Source organism: Manis pentadactyla, chromosome 14 (assembly GCF_030020395.1).
Source record: "Manis pentadactyla isolate mManPen7 chromosome 14, mManPen7.hap1, whole genome shotgun sequence".
In the NCBI taxonomy this organism is placed as follows: Eukaryota; Metazoa; Chordata; class Mammalia; order Pholidota; family Manidae; genus Manis; species Manis pentadactyla.
Genome location: NC_080032.1, coordinates 7,337,477 through 7,357,411, shown reverse-complemented (window position 1 = coordinate 7,357,411; position 19,935 = coordinate 7,337,477). Strand labels below are relative to the sequence as shown.

The 19,935-nt window shown below is 52.2% G+C and overlaps 1 protein-coding gene across 2 annotated transcripts; it reads left to right on the top strand.

The window, feature by feature from the left end:
* Window positions 1-3,149: 3,149 nt before the first annotated feature.
* Window positions 3,150-9,856, top strand: SLC35E4 (solute carrier family 35 member E4). 2 transcript variants are annotated; one of them, XM_057491545.1, is made up of 3 exons: window positions 3,150-4,469; window positions 4,567-4,634; window positions 8,939-9,076. In XM_057491545.1, the coding sequence occupies exons 1-2, from the start codon at window positions 3,851-3,853 to the stop codon at window positions 4,608-4,610; spliced, it is 663 nt and encodes a 220-aa protein (XP_057347528.1). In that variant the 5' UTR covers window positions 3,150-3,850; the 3' UTR covers window positions 4,611-4,634; window positions 8,939-9,076. The 2 variants fall into 2 exon arrangements, with proteins under 2 accessions (XP_057347528.1, XP_057347527.1); XM_057491544.1 differs by lacking the exon at window positions 4,567-4,634 and having other exon boundaries at window positions 3,158-4,469; window positions 8,939-9,856.
* Window positions 9,857-19,935: the final 10,079 nt, after the last annotated feature.

Sequence of the window (19,935 nt, the reverse complement as noted above, 5' to 3'; positions counted from 1 at the left end):
GGCAGGGCTCAGGCCAGGCCAGAGAGAGGGTGGACGGTACCTGCAGGGAATGCCCCTGCACTGGGCTCTCCATGGGCCATGAACTGGGCGTGATCCACCCCCAGAGCGACTATTTTAGTTGGGGTGGGTTTGGTCTGAGGAGCAGGAAACTACTGAATCTTGTTCAACCCAAAGGATATTGGCTGAAAAGATTCAGTCCACCAACTCGGGGGGCAGTCAAGGGTGGTAGGGAAGTGGGGGCTCAGGGCTCCATCACCTCCACTGTCCTCAGGCCTTCTCCTCCCCCTCAGTCATCTTCCTCTGAGTTTGGCCCCTGCAGTGACTCTGCCACCTTCCAATTCAGTTCCCCAGCCCCCTTTTATTTTCTCAGCCCATGTCCCAGATCCTGGAGAGGTGTCTGATCGGCACAGCCCATCCACTGGGTAAGGTGTCTCGTCTGGAACGGTCAGCGGAGCCCCTGAGAAGGTGCAGGGTCCCCCACTGAGAGTCTGGTAGACAGAGGCCCTCCCTAGAGATTAGGGACCAGGGTTGTGTCGAGCCTCATTTAGATCTGTATGACCCCAGGCAAGCCACTTCCCCTCTCTCAGCCTGTTTCCTAGCTGGCAGCTATAGGATGGTGTGTTCATGCCTGTGAGCTGTGTAGATTACGGATGAGGAAACAGGCCCCAGCAGGAAAGTGATGTGTATAGGGACAGGGAACAACAAGAGGAGAGGCCTGTCCTGCAGCCACTGCTGCCAAAAGCAGTGCACCTTTTCTATGGAAGGTGCTGGAAATGGGTTCTTCTCTCACCCCCTAGTGCCTCCCGGAGCCCTTCCCCAATCACCTGCTTCCGGCAGCAGCAGCCTGGGCAGCACTCAGACTGGAGGGATTCGGGAGCCTCTGGGCAAGGGCAGGCTGCCCCCAGCTTTCAGGTAGACCCCAAGGGGCACAAAGGAGGCCCCTGCTGCCCTCCATGCAGCTGCTTACCTGCCCCCCATCCTCCCACAGGGAATATCCTATGGAGAACCTTGCTGCCCACAGATCAAGGCAGGTTAAAAACGGGGGCCCTGAAGTCAGACAGACTTAGTCTGACCTCCCCCACTCCCCTACTCAAGCTGCACAACCCCTGCTTTGGGTTCTGCCCCCCGGCCCCCGCTTCAGTGTGTGCAGCTCTCCATTCCACCAAGGCCCACTCGAGTCTCGTCTTGATCAGTCCTCATTCCTCACAGCCCAGCCCTCACCAGCAGTCCGGTGGGAGATGCTCTGTGGCAGTGTTGGAAGCGGTATAGACCCTGCCTACCACTCCCGCTAGTCCAATTATGAGAAGGCCAGGGTGCTTATTATTTTTAAAATTATTATTATTGTTTTGTAAGTAAAGGAAACACTGGAAAACTGACAAAGTCTCAAGAAGAAAGTAACCTTTAAGGGACCCTGATTCCTCCTTTTCAGGAAATGTTGGAGCGGGGGGGAGGTGGGTGCTGCCTTCTGACTTCAACTAAAATCAGTACAACTGTCATGTTTAAGAAAGACAATGTTGATTCTTAGTCTTACTAAGGATTATGGCTAGCAAATAACCTCGGAGGATTTGCTCCAAAGCCCCTGCTTTTGGAGACATCATAAATACTGTTTCTGTAGCAGGGGATACACACAGGGAAGGGTCACATTTATCAGTCCATGCAGTGTGGCATGGATACATCTAGTTAGTGTTCTAAAGGATCTGCTATACACATTCCAGTGTGATCTGTGGATGCGAGAGGAGGCAAGAATAGGTGTCCCTTTAGGTGGATTAAATCTCATCATCCTTGGGAGTTGGAGAGGGCACCTGTGACAGACTGTTTTATTGATGCCAGTCAGAATTTCTGAACTATATTTCTGGAGGAGGTTGAAACTTCAGTTAAGTTAGGTATTAAGTCCTGGTTTAGTGACTTGGCCTAGAAGTGACATCATGTCGGTCCTGGGTCTTTCTTTTTTAACAGCTGGCTCATTTTCTCTCCCACAGCCCCTTCCTAGAGAAACCCTGTCTTAATACTCCCCATATTTTAGTTACTGACCTGGAAATCCCCTGCCCTACAATCTGGGCTATTTGGAAGTGATTTGCAAGCTCCAGGGGATGTTAGAATCACCAGATGCAATGTAAAAAGTGAAGATTTCCAGGCCCAACAGAGAGGGTCTGATTCAGCAAGTCCCTGGGGAGGGTGGCTGGGATTTTAAATCCACCTCTAATAATGGGGGTTGGGGGACACGTGCAGCTATTCCATAAACTAACCACCAGAGGTCGCTGTGGACCGAGCTAAGCAGTCATCCTTTGAAGTCTTGTTCCTCTGGACAGGTAGCTGTCATCAAAAACTTACTGGTCAGACAACAGGCTAGGGGTGAGCCACACTAACCCAGTCGACGTGCTGTTTACCCAGCCCTGAGCTCAGAGAACATCCGTGGTTAGGATGTGAAAGCTGAGAACCATGCAGAGGCAAGGGCTTAGTGACAGCTGCTCTGGCTCCCAGCCCGCTCAGGGTTCTCCATGCTGCCGGGGTTGGAGGCAGAGGGTGGACCCCAGGAAGTTCAGCTGTGAGTCAGCTCTGAATGCCCAGGGCATGGGGTAGGGGCTGCTGGCCAGGGATGGATGCGGGCCAGCGGTTCTCCGCTTCCGCAGCTGTGGGTGGCCTTGGTGATTCAGTTTCCCTCTGTCTGCCTAGAGGGTCCCGCCCTGGGCTGGGGAAGGAGGAGGTATTGGGACTAAGGAGGGACCTTTAAGGGGCCGGGTGGTCCAAGTCTTCTGACGGCTGAAACCCCTAGAAGTAACTGTGGCCAGGGATCGGTGGTCCCGAGTCTGGTCCTGGGATGGGAGCCCTGGGGGGTATCCTTGAAGATGGAGTCTCCTGTGAGGCTGGGAATTTTTATCCTGCTCCCTTAGAAAGATACCCCAGTGTCTCCAGTCCTGTGTTGGTTCAATGCGGGGCTCACCTTGGCGCCGGGTGGGGCGGGGCCTGGTTCCCCACCGGTTGTGTAAGGGGGCCAAACGGAATGACCACTTCGGCTAAGGGGCCGTGCTAAAGCAGGGGACGCAGGGCCGATGGAGGAGGGCCTGCGAGCTGTCGGCGTGGGGGCGGGGCGAGACATCTCTCGGCTCCGGGGGCGGGGCCTGGCCAGGGGCGGCGCCGGGGGCGCAGCCCAACTTTCCGGGTGGGGCGCGGGCGGCGGCGGCGGAGGCGGGGCCAGAAGCGCGGGGCCTCGCCCGCCGGGCAGGGCCGGGCCGCGCTGGAGCCCGGCTGAAGCTGCTGCCGGAGCCGCAGCCGCAGCCCAAGCAGCATACGGACCCGCCGGGAGCCGAAGCCGGAGCACAGGCCCTGGCGGAACCGAGCCGAGCTCGCCGCCTGGCACCGGCCAGAGCACGGGCCGGCGTGTCAGCCAGCGGCCGGGTCTGGCGCTGTCGGAGGCAGCAAGCCGCGACCACTGGCCAACAGAGGCAAAGGAACCTGGATCGTTCCTCTCAGTCCTGGCGCGGCCGGAGCACGCAGGACGTCCCCGGGTCTGGACTGAAAAAGGTAAAGGAACGAGGATTCCACCTAAGCACAGTGTGGGCACTAGGCGGGGAGAAGAGTGGGGACTTCACTTGGCGTAGAGCGAAGGTGCCCGGGACTTACTAGGCCAGGCTTGAGCACCAGAGAGCCTGGCATCCCAGCAGCCTCGACCAGGGCTCTGCCCTGCCTGAGCCGGAGCACGGCATAGCTCCTGGACCTCAGCTGGCACAGGCCTGGCTCAAGAAGCAGCGCCCTCACCTGTCCGAGAGCTGGCCTGGCCCAAAGTGGGGCTCTGGCAGCCCACAACTGGTCACCAGGTAGCCGGCCTGCTGCCCCAGCCCCTCTGGTACGGATGTGCCGCTGCCCTCTGGAGCACCATGACGGCAGGATGACCTCAGCTGAGGCAGTAGCAGTGTCTGGCAGTGCTCGGGTGGCTGGGTCCCCTGAGTGGCCGCCAGACACCCTCCAGGCTCTTGGGCGGCCTGGCCGGGCCCGAGTGGCCATGGCAGCACTAGTGTGGCTGCTGGTGGGAGCCAGCATGTCGAGCCTCAACAAGTGGATTTTCACGGTGCACGGCTTTGGGCGGCCCCTGCTGCTCTCAGCGCTGCACATGCTGGCAGCAGCGCTGGCATGCCGCTGGGGGTCACGGCGCCCCATGCCCAGCCGTACCCGCCGCCAAGTGCTGCTGCTCAGCCTCACCTTCGGCACCTCGATGGCCTGTGGCAATGTGGGCCTGAGCACCGTACCCCTGGACCTGGCACAGCTGGCCACCACCACCACACCACTGGTCACACTGGCCCTGTCAGCGCTGCTCCTCGGTCGTCGCCACCACCCGCTGCAGTTCGCCGCCATGGGCCCGCTCTGCCTGGGGGCTGCCTGCAGCCTGGCCGGTGAGCTTCGGACACTGCCCACTGGCTGTGGTTTCCTGCTGGTGGCCACCTGTCTCCGTGGCCTCAAGTCCATTCAGCAGAGTGAGTACCTGGGTCACTGGCTGAGGATCTGGGGATTGGGGTGGTTCTGTGACCTGGATGGCCCTATGAGGGGTACAGCCATTATCCCATTTTACAGTTGAAGAAAGTGAGGCTCCTGGCTTTGGAAGAGGCAGAAGCTGAGGCTCAGAAGAGGCCAACAGCTTAGTGAGTTCCAGGCTGCAAACTTGAGCTCTAGAGGCCCAACCAGTATTTAATAAGAGTCGCCATTGATCTGTGTCTCATGTTTTGTCAAGCTCTTTGTCTCCCTGTATCTCCATATTGCCCTGGTCGAGGAATTATTTGGCAGTTAGAGGGGCTTGCCCTGGGCCACATGGCCAGTAAGCAGTAGAGGTAAGATTTGAACCCAGGAGTCAGACTCCGTCCTGTCCAAGTGATGTGGCATAAGGCTGTGGACCCAGAGGGAGAACTGATAGCGGGGATCAGGGAGAGAAAAAGAGGGCAAGGCCTTGACCTGGAATTTGGAAGGCCAAGGGTTTGGCTAAGTGTGGGAAGGGCTGTTGACTGGGAGCTGTAGTGTAACAGGCCCTGTGCTGGGTGTTGACCTTGAGTCGTCATCGCAAACACCACCTGCATCCCATTTTACAGATGATGGAACTGAGACCCGGAGAGGCTCCTGATTTGCCCAGGCTCATGTGGCTCCTAAGGACTAGAATCCTGGTCTGTGTGACTCCGGACCTTGGCTCTGATGAGAGGCTCTGAGCAGAGGTTAGGGTGGAGGCTCCAGGCCTAGACCCAGCTAAATCACTCTGCTCCAGGTGGCTGATGGCTGCCTTCCTGCCTGTCCTGTAGGCATCTGCATCCTAGCCCGCAACCCTTCTGCCTCAACCCAAAGGAGATATGGGGAGGCCAGGGTGCCTACTTGGGGTGGGGAGGTCTGGGTTCCAGCTACCCCTTTGCTCATACTTGCTGGGTGACCTTGGGCAGGCCTGGGTCTTGTTTGGGTGTCAGTCTCCCCATCTGCTCAGAGGAGGAAGGTTGGAGTTGATAGAGTCTCAGGGGCCTCTTGCTTTTCCTCCCTTCCTGCTCTGAGATCCTATGATCCAGGCCTAGGAGAAGGAAGGGGCACCCCGAGGGCACTCCAAGGTCTGGGGCTGGGGACAGCCTACAGCCAGGGAAGGTGGAAGCCAGAGCTCAGCTCTGCCCTGGCATCTTCAGAGCCAGGACCCAGAGGCCCTGTCCCCAGCCTCCCAGGCCCTGTGGCAGGGCCAAAGCCCAGTTCTATTTTTGCCTCAGGTTACATGAGACCTGGGGATTGAGCTTCGGCCTGAGCTCTGGGCGCAAGTTGGCAGTGGGAAACCTGACCTGATGCCCCCACCCCTGGCAGGGCCACAGGCCTGGGAAGATCCCAGCCTCGAGGCCCATCCTATGCCTGCTGAGGCCCAGGTGCTCCTCACCCAGGAGGAGCCCCAGCCTGCAGGACAGGCTGTGGCCGGCCAGGCCTCAGACACTCAGGCGTGGAGCAGCAGGTGCCCAGCATCAGGCTTCTTCTTGTCCTCTGCCAGCTCCCTCCTTCTCTCCCAAGTGTCAGTTGCCTGATGTGAGGAGGCGGGATGGTTGTGTGCTCCAGGTTCCCACAGCGTCCTCTGCTTGCCCCATCACAACTCCAAGTGTCCTGTGTTACAGCCACTGGGTTACCTGTCTGTCTCACACCAGAGAGGAGCTTTGAGAGGCACTGGACTGGCTTTAGGGCATCTCCATGTCCCTAGCACCTGTCCTGGGGCCTGGAACAGCGCAGGTACGCCTTAAGTGGTGGATTTATTAATGGCTCTGAGAGCAGAATTGGCAGGTTGGTTAGACTTTGTGGCTCAGGATGCTAAGGAGAAAGTTTAGGAGATTAGAGTTCCCACCAACAGAGATGGGAGCTCAGCAGAGGTGGGGAGAATAGACTGGAGATGGAGGTGAGATGGGTTTTAGACAAGTGGAGGATTCTATTCCAGAACTTCCAGGAAAGCACCAGGGCCAGATTCAGACTAGAGCGTAAATGGCTGACACTAGCTCCATTCCCGAGAGCAGACTCAGACTCTATGGGAGAAGGGGATGAGAATCCAGGGAGAGGAGCACCCAGGCAGCTCCAGGCAGGGCCAGCAGCTTCCTTCCTACCTGGGCTGGTTGGAAGCCCAGAGGGGCTACATGATGCTACCCTCCCACCCACAGAAAGACTGGGAGGTGGGGTGCCAGCCAGTTGAGCTTGTTCTCAGCTGTACCCACTGCATCAGGGAGTGGCCTGACCCAGCCCCTGCTGTCTGAGCACTCAGGAGAGGTCACAATGGGAGGAGAGTTTTAGAGCCAAGGGGGGTACAAGGGTCGTCGGGGTCAGAGAAGGCTGCCTAGGGGAGGAGGCATGCAGTGATGATAATAATGTAATAATGGCAGTGACCACTTACTGAGCTCTCACTATGTACCCATACTGTGCCCAGCAATGCATACGGCCTGAGCAGGAATGGGCATTCTGGGAGTGGGAAGCAGGCCTTGCCAGGGCACGGGTGTCAGCCCGCAGGGAGCAGAGTAGGGGATTGTGACAGCTGCTACGGTGAGCAATTACTGCTGGGCACCAGACCTTATGCTCGGCGACTCACACCCCCCCTGAGGTGGTTCGGTCCTCACCCCATGCACATGCAAGGAGAGGAGGCACAGAGAGAGGGTGATCTGCCTGATATCACACAGACATGGGAGAACCCAGCAGCCAGCAGAAGAGTGTCCAGAGCACAGTTTCATCTGCATGTGGCAGAAGCTTAGGCATGTTTGCGTGCTTAAACAGAAATGCCTTCCAAAGAGAGGTTGCGATGGAGGGCTTGGGGGCTAGCAGGAGAAGGGCCCTGAGGGGGCAGGATGAGTGGCTGGCATTTTGGGGGCTCTGGTTGGGCTGAATTGCCTCTGGCAGGGGATCACTGCTTTTTTCCTGGGCTGCAGGGAGGGGAAGTGGAGGGCTGGAAGGGGTGCAGAATGGGCACAGGGCTGGGTGGGGAGGTTAGGACCTTCCTGCCTGGCTGCCTCCCAGAGGATGAAATTTGCCAAAGGTGAAGTTCACCTGAAGTCTAAATACCTTCCAGGGATTGGACCTTTAAGATGCAGGCCACGGACAGCTCTTACCAGCGCTAAATGTGGAGCAAATGAGCCAGAGGCATTCTAATTATCTGTTCATTTCTAGAAATGCTTAAGCTGGAAGGACTGTTGCCTAGAGAACAAAGCCAAAACATGAGAAGGAAGTCAAGAGAGAAGGAAGATTTTCTATTCTAATCATAGCCTATGAGTAAGCACCTCTGCAGCACCGTGGAAAGTGTGTGTCAGGCAGTGCACAGAGGCTTAGAGAGCCCTGGGAGGGGGCCTGGGCTGATTACGCATCTCTCTCCACTAAAACTTGGAGAAGCCCCAAATTGTCATTGCTCTTGTGCAAATACTGTCATTTCACCTGACTTTGGTGATAGGCACCACTTCCTTCGTGAACTGGCTGGGTGGTAGCACGTAACATGGCTACTGCACGCACGCACACACACACACACACACACACACACACACACACACACGCACACGCACACGCACGCGCGCACCTGCTTGCAAGATGGTAGGAACTTTGCTTTCCTTGCAAAGCTAAAAGTTTTCCCCTTAGTCCTGGATTCAGCTCAACAAGCCCCAGTGTTGGTAACAAAAGATGCTGGTTATCAGTTATAAGCAGTGCATGACAGCTAGACACAAACAGTGACTTTCTTGTTTCCTTGCTGCCCCAGTGGTCATAAGTGAGTGAAGCACTGAGTGGACCTACCATGTGGTTCAAACAACTTATTAAAAAAAATTTTTTTTTGCTAGTAAGCGGTAGAGCTGGGACCTCCTGTTGGCCTTCCCCCTGCTATGGTGGTGAGAGCTGCAATGTGGGGTAGTGGGTACCATGGGGCTGAGGTCAAGAAAGATGGGTTGGGGCCACTTGGCGCAGGGCCTTCAAAGCTACTAAAGAACCCAGGACCTTTTTCTCCAAGGCCTGGGGAGCCCCTGAAGATTTTTTTTTTTTAGCTACATTTCATGTTTATTGGTCATTTGAGTATCACGAGCAGATTATTGTTTCAGCCTGTAGAAGGTGGTTTGTAGTAGGTGTAATAGGCTTATTTATTTTATGTTTTTACATTTACAGAGCACTTACCTTATAAAGGCTTTATATGCATTATCTGTTTTAATCTTTACAACAACCCTGCATATTAGGTTTCATTATCACCCAACTTTTCAGGTAAGGAAACCTAGGCTTACAGAGGTTAAGTGCCAGGTAACAGCCAATGAGGAGTGGACACGGGTCACAACCCCAGTGGTTGGACTCCAGATTCTTGGCATTACAGAGCTGGAGCCACTAATTCTACCCAAGGGGTTGGGACAGGCTGGGGGATGGGCCTTGGAGGTCATGCTGGGTCTGTGTAGTAGGGGACGTCTCCCTGCCGGGTGCTGACGGCCTGTCCTGGTTACAGGTGCCCTGCTGCAGGAGGAAAGGCTGGATGCGGTGACCCTGCTGTATGCCACTTCGCTGCCCAGCTTCTGCCTGCTGGCAGGTGCAGCCCTGGTGCTAGAGGCCGGGGTGGCATCGCCGCCCGCTTCCACTGACTCCCGCCTCTGGGCCTGCATCCTGCTCAGCTGCCTCCTCTCCGTGCTCTACAACTTGGCCAGCTTCTCCCTGCTGGCCCTCACCTCTGCCCTCACCGTCCATGTCCTGGGCAATCTCACTGTTGTGGGCAACCTCATCCTGTCCCGGCTCCTGTTTGGCAGCCATCTCACTGCCCTCAGCTACATGGGCATTGCACTCACCCTTTCAGGAATGTTCCTTTACCACAACTGTGAGTTTGTGGCCTCCTGGGCTGCTCATTGGGGCTTCTGGCGGAGGGACCAGCCAGGCAAGGGTCTTTGAGACCTGGGGGAGTATGTGGGCCAACTGGGACAGCCCCAGCCTGAATCCAACCGTGGCCAGGGGCCATGGGAGGGAGAGGGGCCTTTTGGAAGGGCCACCTTGGAGGCTAGAATGGGTACTCCCAGAGAGACCCACCCTTGTCCCTGTCTGCCTCTCCTCATCCCAGACCCCACTCACCACTGGATGGTGGGTCCAAACCTGGCACAGTCACTGTGCTTGTTGGACTAACTGTTACGATTATATCAACTACTATGCCAAAAATTGCTGGCCAAACTTTGAACTCTCACCACATTCTGATGACGATGATGATGATGATTCTTGGCGGTTACACAATCCTTCCTCCAGGGAGTGGGGGAGGCAGCTAGGGGGCCCAGGGAAGGGGCAGTGGGATCGACTGTGCCAACTCCAGGCAGCTGCTGTGGCCTCACCTCTGGGCCCCCCAATTCTGGGTCTTCCACCCTCAAATAAACTATTTTTGCTTGTACACCTGTGTCATTCGTTGTGGGAACAGCCAAGAGAATAGGTGACAAGGCCACTGGCCACTAGCCACCCACACAGAAACAAAGGCTTCCTCCTTTACCCATCGTGGCCAATCCAGACCCCCAACCTAGTCTCATTCTTTGAAGTCCTTCCACTGGCCAGGCCACCTTTGCCCATCTTCTGGATGACCACAGTAGCTTCTTTCCTGCTCTGCCCTGGCATCCCCAGTCTACCACGCAGCCTCTGAGAGAGCTTTCTAAAAAACATACCTTCTGTGGCTCCACATGGCTCTCGGGACAAAGAACTTCCTACCCCAGACCACACGGTCCTCAGGGTCTGGCCCCTGCGGCTTCACCAGGCTCCTGTCTCGCTTCTGACCTCCTTGGGCTCCACCTTCCATCCTCATCTACTTCCTTCAGGTCTCCTGTGATGCCAAGTCTGCTCAGTGGAGCCTTTGCACATGCTGCTCCCTCTGTCTGGCATCCTCTTCCTGTACATCCGTGTCCTTAAGCCTCCCTGACAGCTGGCCAAACTTAGCTTCATCACTTTTCACGCATCCTTTCCTCGGTGCCATGCGCTCAACTCCCCCCACCCAGCTGCCTCGGCTGGACCTGTTAAAAACCACAAGGACCTGCCTGCATTTGGGAGACCTGGGATCTAATCCTGCTCTGCATGCGTCACTGTGTACCTTGGGTACGTAGCCTACCCCACTCTGAGCCTCAGTTTCCGTATCTGCAAAATGGGGCTGCTGATCCCCATGGAGAGAGTGCCAGTGAGGAGCCTGGTGGTTAGGGTCAGGGGAAAAGGGGGTGACTGTGCCAGGTGGCTTGACCGCTATCTTGGGCTAGTTAACCACTCTTTTTGAGGCTCCAGACCCATCTGGAAAATGGGGACAGTCTCCCCTTGCCATATGAGTATGGGAGCTAGATCAGGCTGGGGCTGGGGCCCAGGGGGCCTGGGACCCAGGGAGGAACCATTCATTCCTTCACATGGCAGAGTTCATGCGGACTGCTGTGCTAGCCAGTGACAGGGTCAGCCCAAGGCTGGGGGTGGGGGCAGCTAGGGCCTGGGAGGCACGTGGTCCCAGGAGGACTATCTACAGGGTTTCCTGGTCCTAGCCTCTCCCAGGCTGTCCTCACGACGACGGCGTAGGTGGGCCCAAGCTGACTCAGTCGCTCCCCACCCGCCCTATGACTCAGAGATGCCACTGGCCCAGCCCAGTCCCTGTGCAGCCTGGGCACCTCCAGGCTCCACCCTGAGGCTTGGCCAGACAGGACAGAGGATAGATGGCTTTGGGCAGGCAGAGCCTCCTGGGCACTTAGGACCCTTCCCCGGTCAAGGGGGCTCACTGCCATAGCAGCCCCTGGTGGTTGTTGGGGCAGGGCAGTGAGGAATTGGAGCTATGCTTCTCCTAGGGGCTGGCGTGTCCCTAGACTCAGGACCATCCCAGATCAAGCTCCTCCCTATCACTCCTTCCAGCTGGGGCACAGAGAGCACTGGACTGGGAGTCAGCCTGAGTTTGTGAACTGTCTGGTCTCTGCTGGCTTCACAGTGTCATTGGGTGTGAGGGTCACGGGGATGGCAGAAGCCACTGTGCCTCTAGGCTCTGCCTCTTACTAGTTATGTTGCCTCAGGCAAGTCACTTCATTCTTCAGGCCTCACACTTTGTGACCAGTCTGGGTTAAGCCTCCGCAGGATAGCAATGTCACCTTCCTTGGGAAGCTCTTTTTAGCCCCACCCTTGCCCCACCCGATACCGGGCTGAGTTGGGAGCTGCAGCTAAAGGTCACCCCGGACCCTGCAATTCCCCAGGCTAGGTCCTGAGCACGTCCCACTCTCATAACGGGTTTCTTACCTCTCTTCCATGGGACTGAGCTCCGGGAGGACTGATAACTGTCCTGCCTGTGGCCGTCTCCCCACAGTGCCCAGCCGGGATGGAGTAGGCACAAGAGAATACTAATCAAGAGCAGGGTTAGACTAATTAAGAGCTGTGTTCAAATCCCAGCCCTGGCATATCTAAGATAAGTGACACCGGGCAAGAGCATTCCCCCTGTGTACCCCTGTGTGTTAAGTTGGAGCAGAGGTAGAACCCAAACCCATCTAGCTCAGGGGGGCTGCAATGCGCTAAGGAGTGGCAAGTACTTAGCAATAGCGATAAGTGACACCGGGCAAGAGCATTCCCCCTGTGTACCCCTGTGTGTTAAGTTGGAGCAGAGGTAGAACCCAAACCCATCTAGCTCAGGGGGGCTGCAATGCGCTAAGGAGTGGCAAGTACTTAGCAATAGCCTGAAACCCAATAGGTCCTTCAGATGTGAGCTGTCTGACTCACTCACAACCCTCCCAGTCCCTCCAGCAGGGCTGCTCTAGCCCCACCCCACCCCCAGCCTTCCAGGGCACACTGGGAGCCCGAGGGCATGCTCCTGCTGGGCAGAACCAGAGGGAAGCTCCTGCTCCCGCCCCCTTGCCCTGCCTCAGGAAGCTGGGGAAGCTGGGTCTGTGCTGGGCATCCTGCCATTGTAGATTCAGAACAAAGCTGCTGCCTTGTGTCAGCCCCAGTTGCCAGGGCCCCCCCAACCCCTCCCGGGGAGCCCTCGGATTGTCATTCCAGGGGGCCAGGGCAAACAAGGACTCTTCTTGCTCCTCACCCTGCTCCCACACCAGTTCAGGATGCTGGGAAGCCCACCATTGCACTGTTGCTGCCCAGTTGCAATGCTTCCTGGGAATAACACAAAATGCAATGGAGAGCCATGGAAGGTTTTGAGCAGGCAGGGGCCATGATGTTCAATAAACATTTCTTGACGACGGACCTTGAGTTTGTTCTGGGTCCTATGCGGAGGAGAAATTGAAGTGGCTTGAGACAGGAGGCAGGGAGACCAGGGAAGGACTATTGATGTGGTCCAGGTGAGCAGATGACAATGGGCACAGTGGGCACAGAGCAGAGCAGCACCAGTTGTTTTGATCTGGGGTAACAAATTATCCCTAAACATATGGCTTACGGCAACAAATATGAATTATCTCACAGATTCTGTGGATCAGGAATTTAGGAGTGGCGCAGGTTTTCTCATGAGGTTGCAGTCAAGGTGTCAGCCAGGGCTGCAGTCATATGAGGGCTTGACGGGGGGTTCTGCTTCCAAGATGGGTCATTCACACGGCTGCGGCTGCGCGTGGCAGGCCGCAGTTCCTTGCTACATGGGCCTCTACAGGGCTCCTAGAGTGACACGCTAGTTGGCTTCCACCAGAGTGAGTGATTGAAGAGAGTGAGAAGCACCGTGTCCTTTTCAGCCCAATTTCAAAAGTCACATTCCTTTCTCTAATATATTTGTTTTTTAACTCTAGTGTTGTCATTTCTCTAATGTCTCATTGGTTACACAGGTCAATCCTATTCAGTGTGGGCCCTCTCACCGTGACTGAACAAGGTCATGAGTATCAGGAGCAGGGATCTTTGAGTCATCTTTGAGGCTGGCTACCACATCCGTGAACGCTGAATGAGTGACTAAGCTGGACACAGCCTGGGATTATGTGGACTTAGTCTGGAGCTCCCTGCGCCAGGTGGGATCTTGTCAGCCGCACCTCTGCATCCTCCCTGGTACAGTACCATACAATCCTGGCCCATGGCAGGCAGTTGGCAAACGTTTGCTCCATGAGGGCTGGAGGCTGCTTTCTGTGTTCCCTACTGCAATCAGGAGAAAGCTGGGCTCCTTGGTCTGGTATTTCAAGACCTGGATGCTCTGATGTCCGAGGCCTCCCCCCACGACCCCTGCAGCTATATGAGGCTGCCCCTGCTCCCTGTGCCTGATGGGACAATCCAGTATCTAGGCCTCCTGCTGCCCTACTGACTGCTGTAACTGTATGCCTCCCGTCTCTCCTCCTTTAAGCTGGCTGGATAGATTCTGGCTCAGTTCCTGTGGCCACGGCTGGGCATTTCTCTTGTATGTTTAAACTTTCTTTGCTGGAGGAACCCATGTCCGTGCATCTCATACTGGAGCCTAATATCAAACAAGCCAAAGCAGCGTTGCCCAGATGAACCCAGCACCCCCCAACCTCTGCCAAATCGCCCAGAAACCCTGTTTGAAAACCACAGACTTAGTTCAATCCTTATCATACATGTGCGGAAACTGAAGCCCCAAAAACAAGGAAGGCCCAAGATGGCTATGTTAGACTGGTCAGGCTGCGGTAATGGGAGACTGCAGGCTGGGTAGCAGAAAGTGACTGCTCACAGTTCTGAAGGCTGGGAGTCTGAGATCAGGGTGCCAGCATGGTTGGGTGACCCTCTTCTGGGTCATGGACTTCACTGGATCCTTAACTGGTAGAAGGGGTGAGCTAGCTTTCGGGGGCCTCTCTTATAAGGCACTAATCCCATTCATGAGGATTCTACTCTCATGATGTCATTACCTAATTCCCTCCGAAAGGCCCCCCTTCTACCACCACCACCTTGGGCATTAGGTTTTCAACAGATGAATCTGGGGGGTACACAAACATTCTGGCCATAGCAATGATGCAGCGCAGAGGGAGCAGCAGGGCTAGGACTTCATCCCCTAGTTCTTGGAATTCTGCCCTCCTGCTCCCCACGCTGCTGTGGAGAACAGAGCCAGGGTGTGAAGTTGGCAGGGTCTGCAGGGCCTGCCCCAGGTCCTCATGGAGTATCAGCCACAAGAAGGTGCAAGCTGGGCATCTCCCGGCTCAGTCAGCAAAACACTTTCTTCAGGGGAAAGGCCTTATAAATACTTGGTCACAGGGAAGCCGAGAAAGATTCGGGTTAAGAGGCCTTTATGTGTGTTTAAGGCTACCTGCTTTTGGGTGTCTCTGGCACCTCTCAGAGGTGGATAGGATGGTATGTTACTCCAGGTCCTCTGAGAAGCAGGCACCAAAATGGGATTAAAAGTGCAAGGATTTCCTGAGGGCAAACATTTCTAAGAAAATGGGAAGGCCAGGAGGGCCGCCAGGCTGTGATGCAGGTCCGGACTCCGAGGGGGCGGCGGGCAGGAAAGTTGCCCGGCAGCGTCCTCGGCCATGCTGCAGTCTAAGGAAGGTCCGGCAAGGCTGCTGGAGCTCTTGAGCCAAAACACCCGGTCGGAGAGTCCCATGTCTCCTAGGAACGAGCCTGCCTTAGTATCTGTACTGTGGTCAGGGACTGGCCAGGAGCCTGAGGGAGTCAGGTCTCAGCAAACACATGATGCTGGATTTCAGACTGCCACAGTCGGGCCCCTGGTTGCTTTTGCTTTCTGTAATTGGAGGCCTGTGGGGTGCGTTCTTACGGTGGCTATAGGTTGAGTTGTGACTCCCCAGAGTAGGCAGAACCCCAGAAAAATTCCACAGTCTGCCTGAAGTCACAAAGCAGAATGAGAATCCACAGCTCTTGACTGTCTTTCCCAGGCCCCCTCCCAGATGAACAGGTCCTAAATCCAGAGGGGGAGGTTGATGGAGTCCAAGGCCATTCGGAGGTGACATCCCAGGATAACATCCCAGGAGAGCAGGGCTGTGTGCTTCAGGGTCAAGAACTACCTGTCCGTGGGATTTGCAATGAGATCACCATCTCAGCAGAGGCTGACCAGGGAACTCCCTAAGGCCACCAGTGTGCCCCTGTTTATCTGGCAGGGTATCATGAACTTCACAGAAGCTTCTCAAAACAAATTTAATTGACTTTAATTCATCATAAAGAAACTGATTCTCCACTTCTGGGCAGGAAAGTGAAAGGTTCATTAAAATAGAGGCCAGGAATCCCAAGTCAGGGCTGTGAGGACCACTGCATGCTTCCCTATTACGGGATTGCATTAAAACCCCAACGTGAGCTCCCTTCCCTCGGTTGTCTGAGGGCTACTCCACTCTGAATCTGAAGGAACTGTTTGGGAAAAGGCTGGGACCCTCTCAAGAGCTCTCAACCTCAACCTCTCCCACTTAGGATGTGAAATCCTGGTCCCACCGCATCCAATTCTGAATATTAAGAAAAAATTTAAAAAGGAGAACCCAAGATTAAATTTTCTTTGCTATGAAAAAAATGTGTAGAACAAAGCAGATACCATAATGTTGACTTGGTTACTGTTTGAAGATAGTATTGTAGATGGACCATACTTGTTTTCCTTTTTCCATAAATAAGCATGTATTTTTAAAAAGAAATTTCTTAGGGCTCCAGTTCTGAGTAAGATAGAGTAAGCATAGTCTGTCCTTCCCCTTGAACACAATGAAAAGCCCTCGGCAGAGTGCTTGAAACAGCTCGCTGAGGGCTCTGAAAAAGAAATGGTAGAAGTGGCTGGGGAAAGGGAATCTTAACTTGAAGTGTAAACACTCTGGCATTGAGTTTCCTGTTTTGTTTTTTGTTCCTGTATCTCCTGGCCTGTTCTCAAAGGCAGTGTGACTCCTGGAACTGTGCACTGGACATGGAAAGAAAGAAAACTCCAAGAGAAGCTGTCTTTTTGAGCTAAGGAGTAGGAAGGAATGCACCCTCAGGACAGTGTGAGAAATCCCTTTTTTTTTACCTTTCCCCTTCTGGCCCTGCCCCCAGGCGAGATTCATAGCGAAGCTCAAGTTCAGCAGCTGCTGGGGCAGTGACAGTAGGAAAGCTGCTAAAACACTGAGGGGAATCCTTCTCTCTGGCGGAAAGAACTGTGGCCTCAAAAATGTGAATGGGGATGGAGGGAGAGAGGAATCCCCATTGCGTTTTTCCCCTCTTCATCCAGTCACTTGGCCCCAGGGCAGACCCATGGATGTATACAGCACTGCAGGAGACTGAATGCCCTGATTTCTAGCAGGAAGGCTGGGGAATAGGTGGTCCAGAAAACTGAAGAGTGTGGGGGAGCTTGTGGAGAATGGGGAGCTTGAGAAATGGATCCCATAAAGTTGCATATGAACTGCTAGGCTCACATGCATGGATCTGACCCTAAACAGTATTCTAATGATTTGGAGAATTAAACTACTAGATTTCAGATTTTGGACTGGCCCCTAAGGTGGCATAAGCTTGGAATAGACGTTGCAAAAGTTTTGAAAACTGAACTGATACCGGAACCACGGTCCTGTTAAAAAAAAAAAAACAAATTCAACAGAGTAAATTTTAAAGATCTTACTGGCTTTAGTCAATGATTCATGAATCAGGCAGCATCCAATCTAGCAAATAAAAAGGAGCTCCAAGATGCTGTACAAAATGAAAGATTTTGATAGGCAGAAGGGAGCAGGTACAAGGAATTTATCCTAGGCAAAAAAGTGGTTTGATTATTGCAAGGCTATTTTCCTTTAGGGAATGGCAGGGATCTACCAGGCAGAGTACCTTACTAGTGCAGCTCAGGTGATTCCTGATTGGTTTAAGATTCCATTTCTGGGAGAGCCAAAACTAAGCCAAAACTTAGCCAAAACTAAGTTTGGTGACATGGGGCTTAACGTAAGTGACTCCATTTTGGGCCTGCTGTTTTGTTCTCAGGCATCCCACAGGAGGCAGTTTAGAACTGAACCTAAATGAGTCAACTGTCTTCTAAAACAAAAACTCTACATTTTCCATAGGATTTAACCAAGGCCTAGAGTCTCATGTCCAGGATACAATCCAAAATTACTCTACATACAAAGAGCCAAGATATTGGATGACCCAGATATTGGGATTATCAGAGAAAAATTTTAGAAATGAAGATAGGAAGTCTTAGCAGAAAAACAGAAGATACAGAAAATAACCAAATAGAAAACTTAAAACTAAGAAAACATATTAATCAAAATCTGAAAAGATACTGGATGGTTTTAGTATCAGAATAGAAAATACAGAGGAAAGAGTCTGTGAACTTGAAAAAAGGTCAATAGGAATTATTGTGATAGGCAGAATGCCCACCCCTGCCAAACATGCCCATGCCCTATTCCCTGGGAACTGTGAATGTTCCTTCATATGACAAAGGGACTTTGCATATGTAACTGAGGTTATGGACTTTAAAATCAGGACTATGTGGATTATTGGGTGGGTCTAATCTAATCACATGAATCCTTAAAAGCAGAGAATTTTCTCTGGCTGAATTCAGAGAAATGCAGCAGAAGGAAAAGTCAGAGGTATCCAAAGTGTGAGAGGGCCTTAACCCAGGGGGCCACATGGAAAGCATTAGAAGGAATGTGGGAAGCTTCTAGGAGAATACACCAGCACCCATGATAGTAAGGAGGTGGGGTCTTCTGTCTTACAACTATAAGGAACGCATCATGACATTCATAGTCAATGACTTCAATAAGTTTGGCTTATTGGAAGCTTCCTCAGAGCCTCCAGTAAAAAATAATACTTAATTTCAGCCTAGTGAAACCCCTTGATTTGGCCTGGTGAGACCCTAAGCAGAGGAACCAGTCAAGCCCAATCAGACTTCTGACCTACAGAAATTGTGAAGTAATAATAGGTGTTGTTTCAAGCCACTAAGTTTGTGGTAATTTGTTATGGTAGCAAGAAAAAACTATTATCCATTATGAATGGCAGGGAGAACTGGTAAGATAGTAATTCTAAGTAGATTATGAAAAGTTAAGTATGTGTATTATATTCTCTAGTACAACCTCAAAGAAAACTACTCATACACAAAGTTCAATATACGAAATTAAAATGGGATATTAAAAAATATTCAGTAATCTAAACGAAGGCAAGAAAAGGGAAACAGGAATGAAAAAGAGGACAAACAAAACAATAAAATGGTAGACCTAAATTGAAATGTCAATAATCTTGTTTAGACACACCAATTAAAAGACAGATTGGATATATAAAAAAGAGACCTAACTATATGCTGTTTACAACAAGCCCATTTTTTTTTTTGAGAGGGCATCTCTCATATTTATTGATCAAATGGTTGTTAACAACAATAAAATTCTGTATAGGGGACTCAATGCACAATCATTAATCAACCCCAAGCCTAATTCTCGTCAGTCTCCAATCTTCTGAAGCATAACGAACAAGTTCTTACATAGTGAATAAGTTCTTACATGGTGAACAGTGCAAGGGCAGTCATCACAGAAACTTTCGGTTTTGATCACGCATCATGAACTATAAACAATCAAGTCATATATGATTATTCATTTGATTTTTATACTTGATTTATATGTGAATCCCACATTTCTCCCTTATTATTAGTATTATTATTTTTTTAATAAAATGCTGAAGTGGTAGGTAGATGCAAGATGAAGGTAGAAAACATAGTTTAGTGTTGTAAGAGAGCACATGTAGATGATCAGGTGTGTGCCTGTAGACTATGTGTTAATCCAAGCTAGACCAGGGCAATAAAACATCCACGTATGCAGAAGATTTCTCTCAGAACAGGGGGGGTGAGGTTCTAAGCCTCACCTCTGTTGATCCGCAATTTCTCACCTGATGACCCCCCTGCGACTGTGCCTGTCTTAGGTTGTTCCTCCCTTGAGGAATCTTACCCGTCTCTGACTAACCAGTCATCTTCTGGGGCCATACAGGGAAATGTAAACAACAAGCCCATTTTTAACATAACAATATAGGTAGGTTAAGAGTAAAAGGATGTAAAGAGATCACACAAATACCACTTAAAGCTAGAGTGACTATATTAATATCAGACAATGGAGACTTCAAAAAATTAAGAAGGGCAGAGACACTGCATATTGACAAAATGGTCAATTCGCCAAAAAGACAAAGCAATCCTAAATATGTATGCACTAAAAGCAAAGCTTCAAAATACATAAAACAAAAATGAACAGAATTGAAAGATGTAGACAAATCCACAATTTTAGTTCAACTTTTAGGATACTTCAACACTCCTCTCAGAAATCAACAAGACAAGTAAACAGAAAATCAGTAAGAGTGCAGAAGAACTGAAACCACCAACAATTACCTGGTCTTAATTGGCATTTATTGGAGACTCCATCCAAAATAACCCTTTTCCTCCAAATGTGCATGCAGCATTCACGAACAGACCACCTACATCATAAGTAAACATTAACAAATTTAAAATAAATGAAATCATATAACATATGTTCTCTGACCAAGATGGAATTAAAGTAGAAACTAATAAAAGACAGATGATTGTAAAATTTCCAAATACTTTAAAATGAAACTACACATTTCTAAATACATAGGTAAAGGAGGACATTTCAAAGGATATCAGAAAATATTTTGAAATGAACA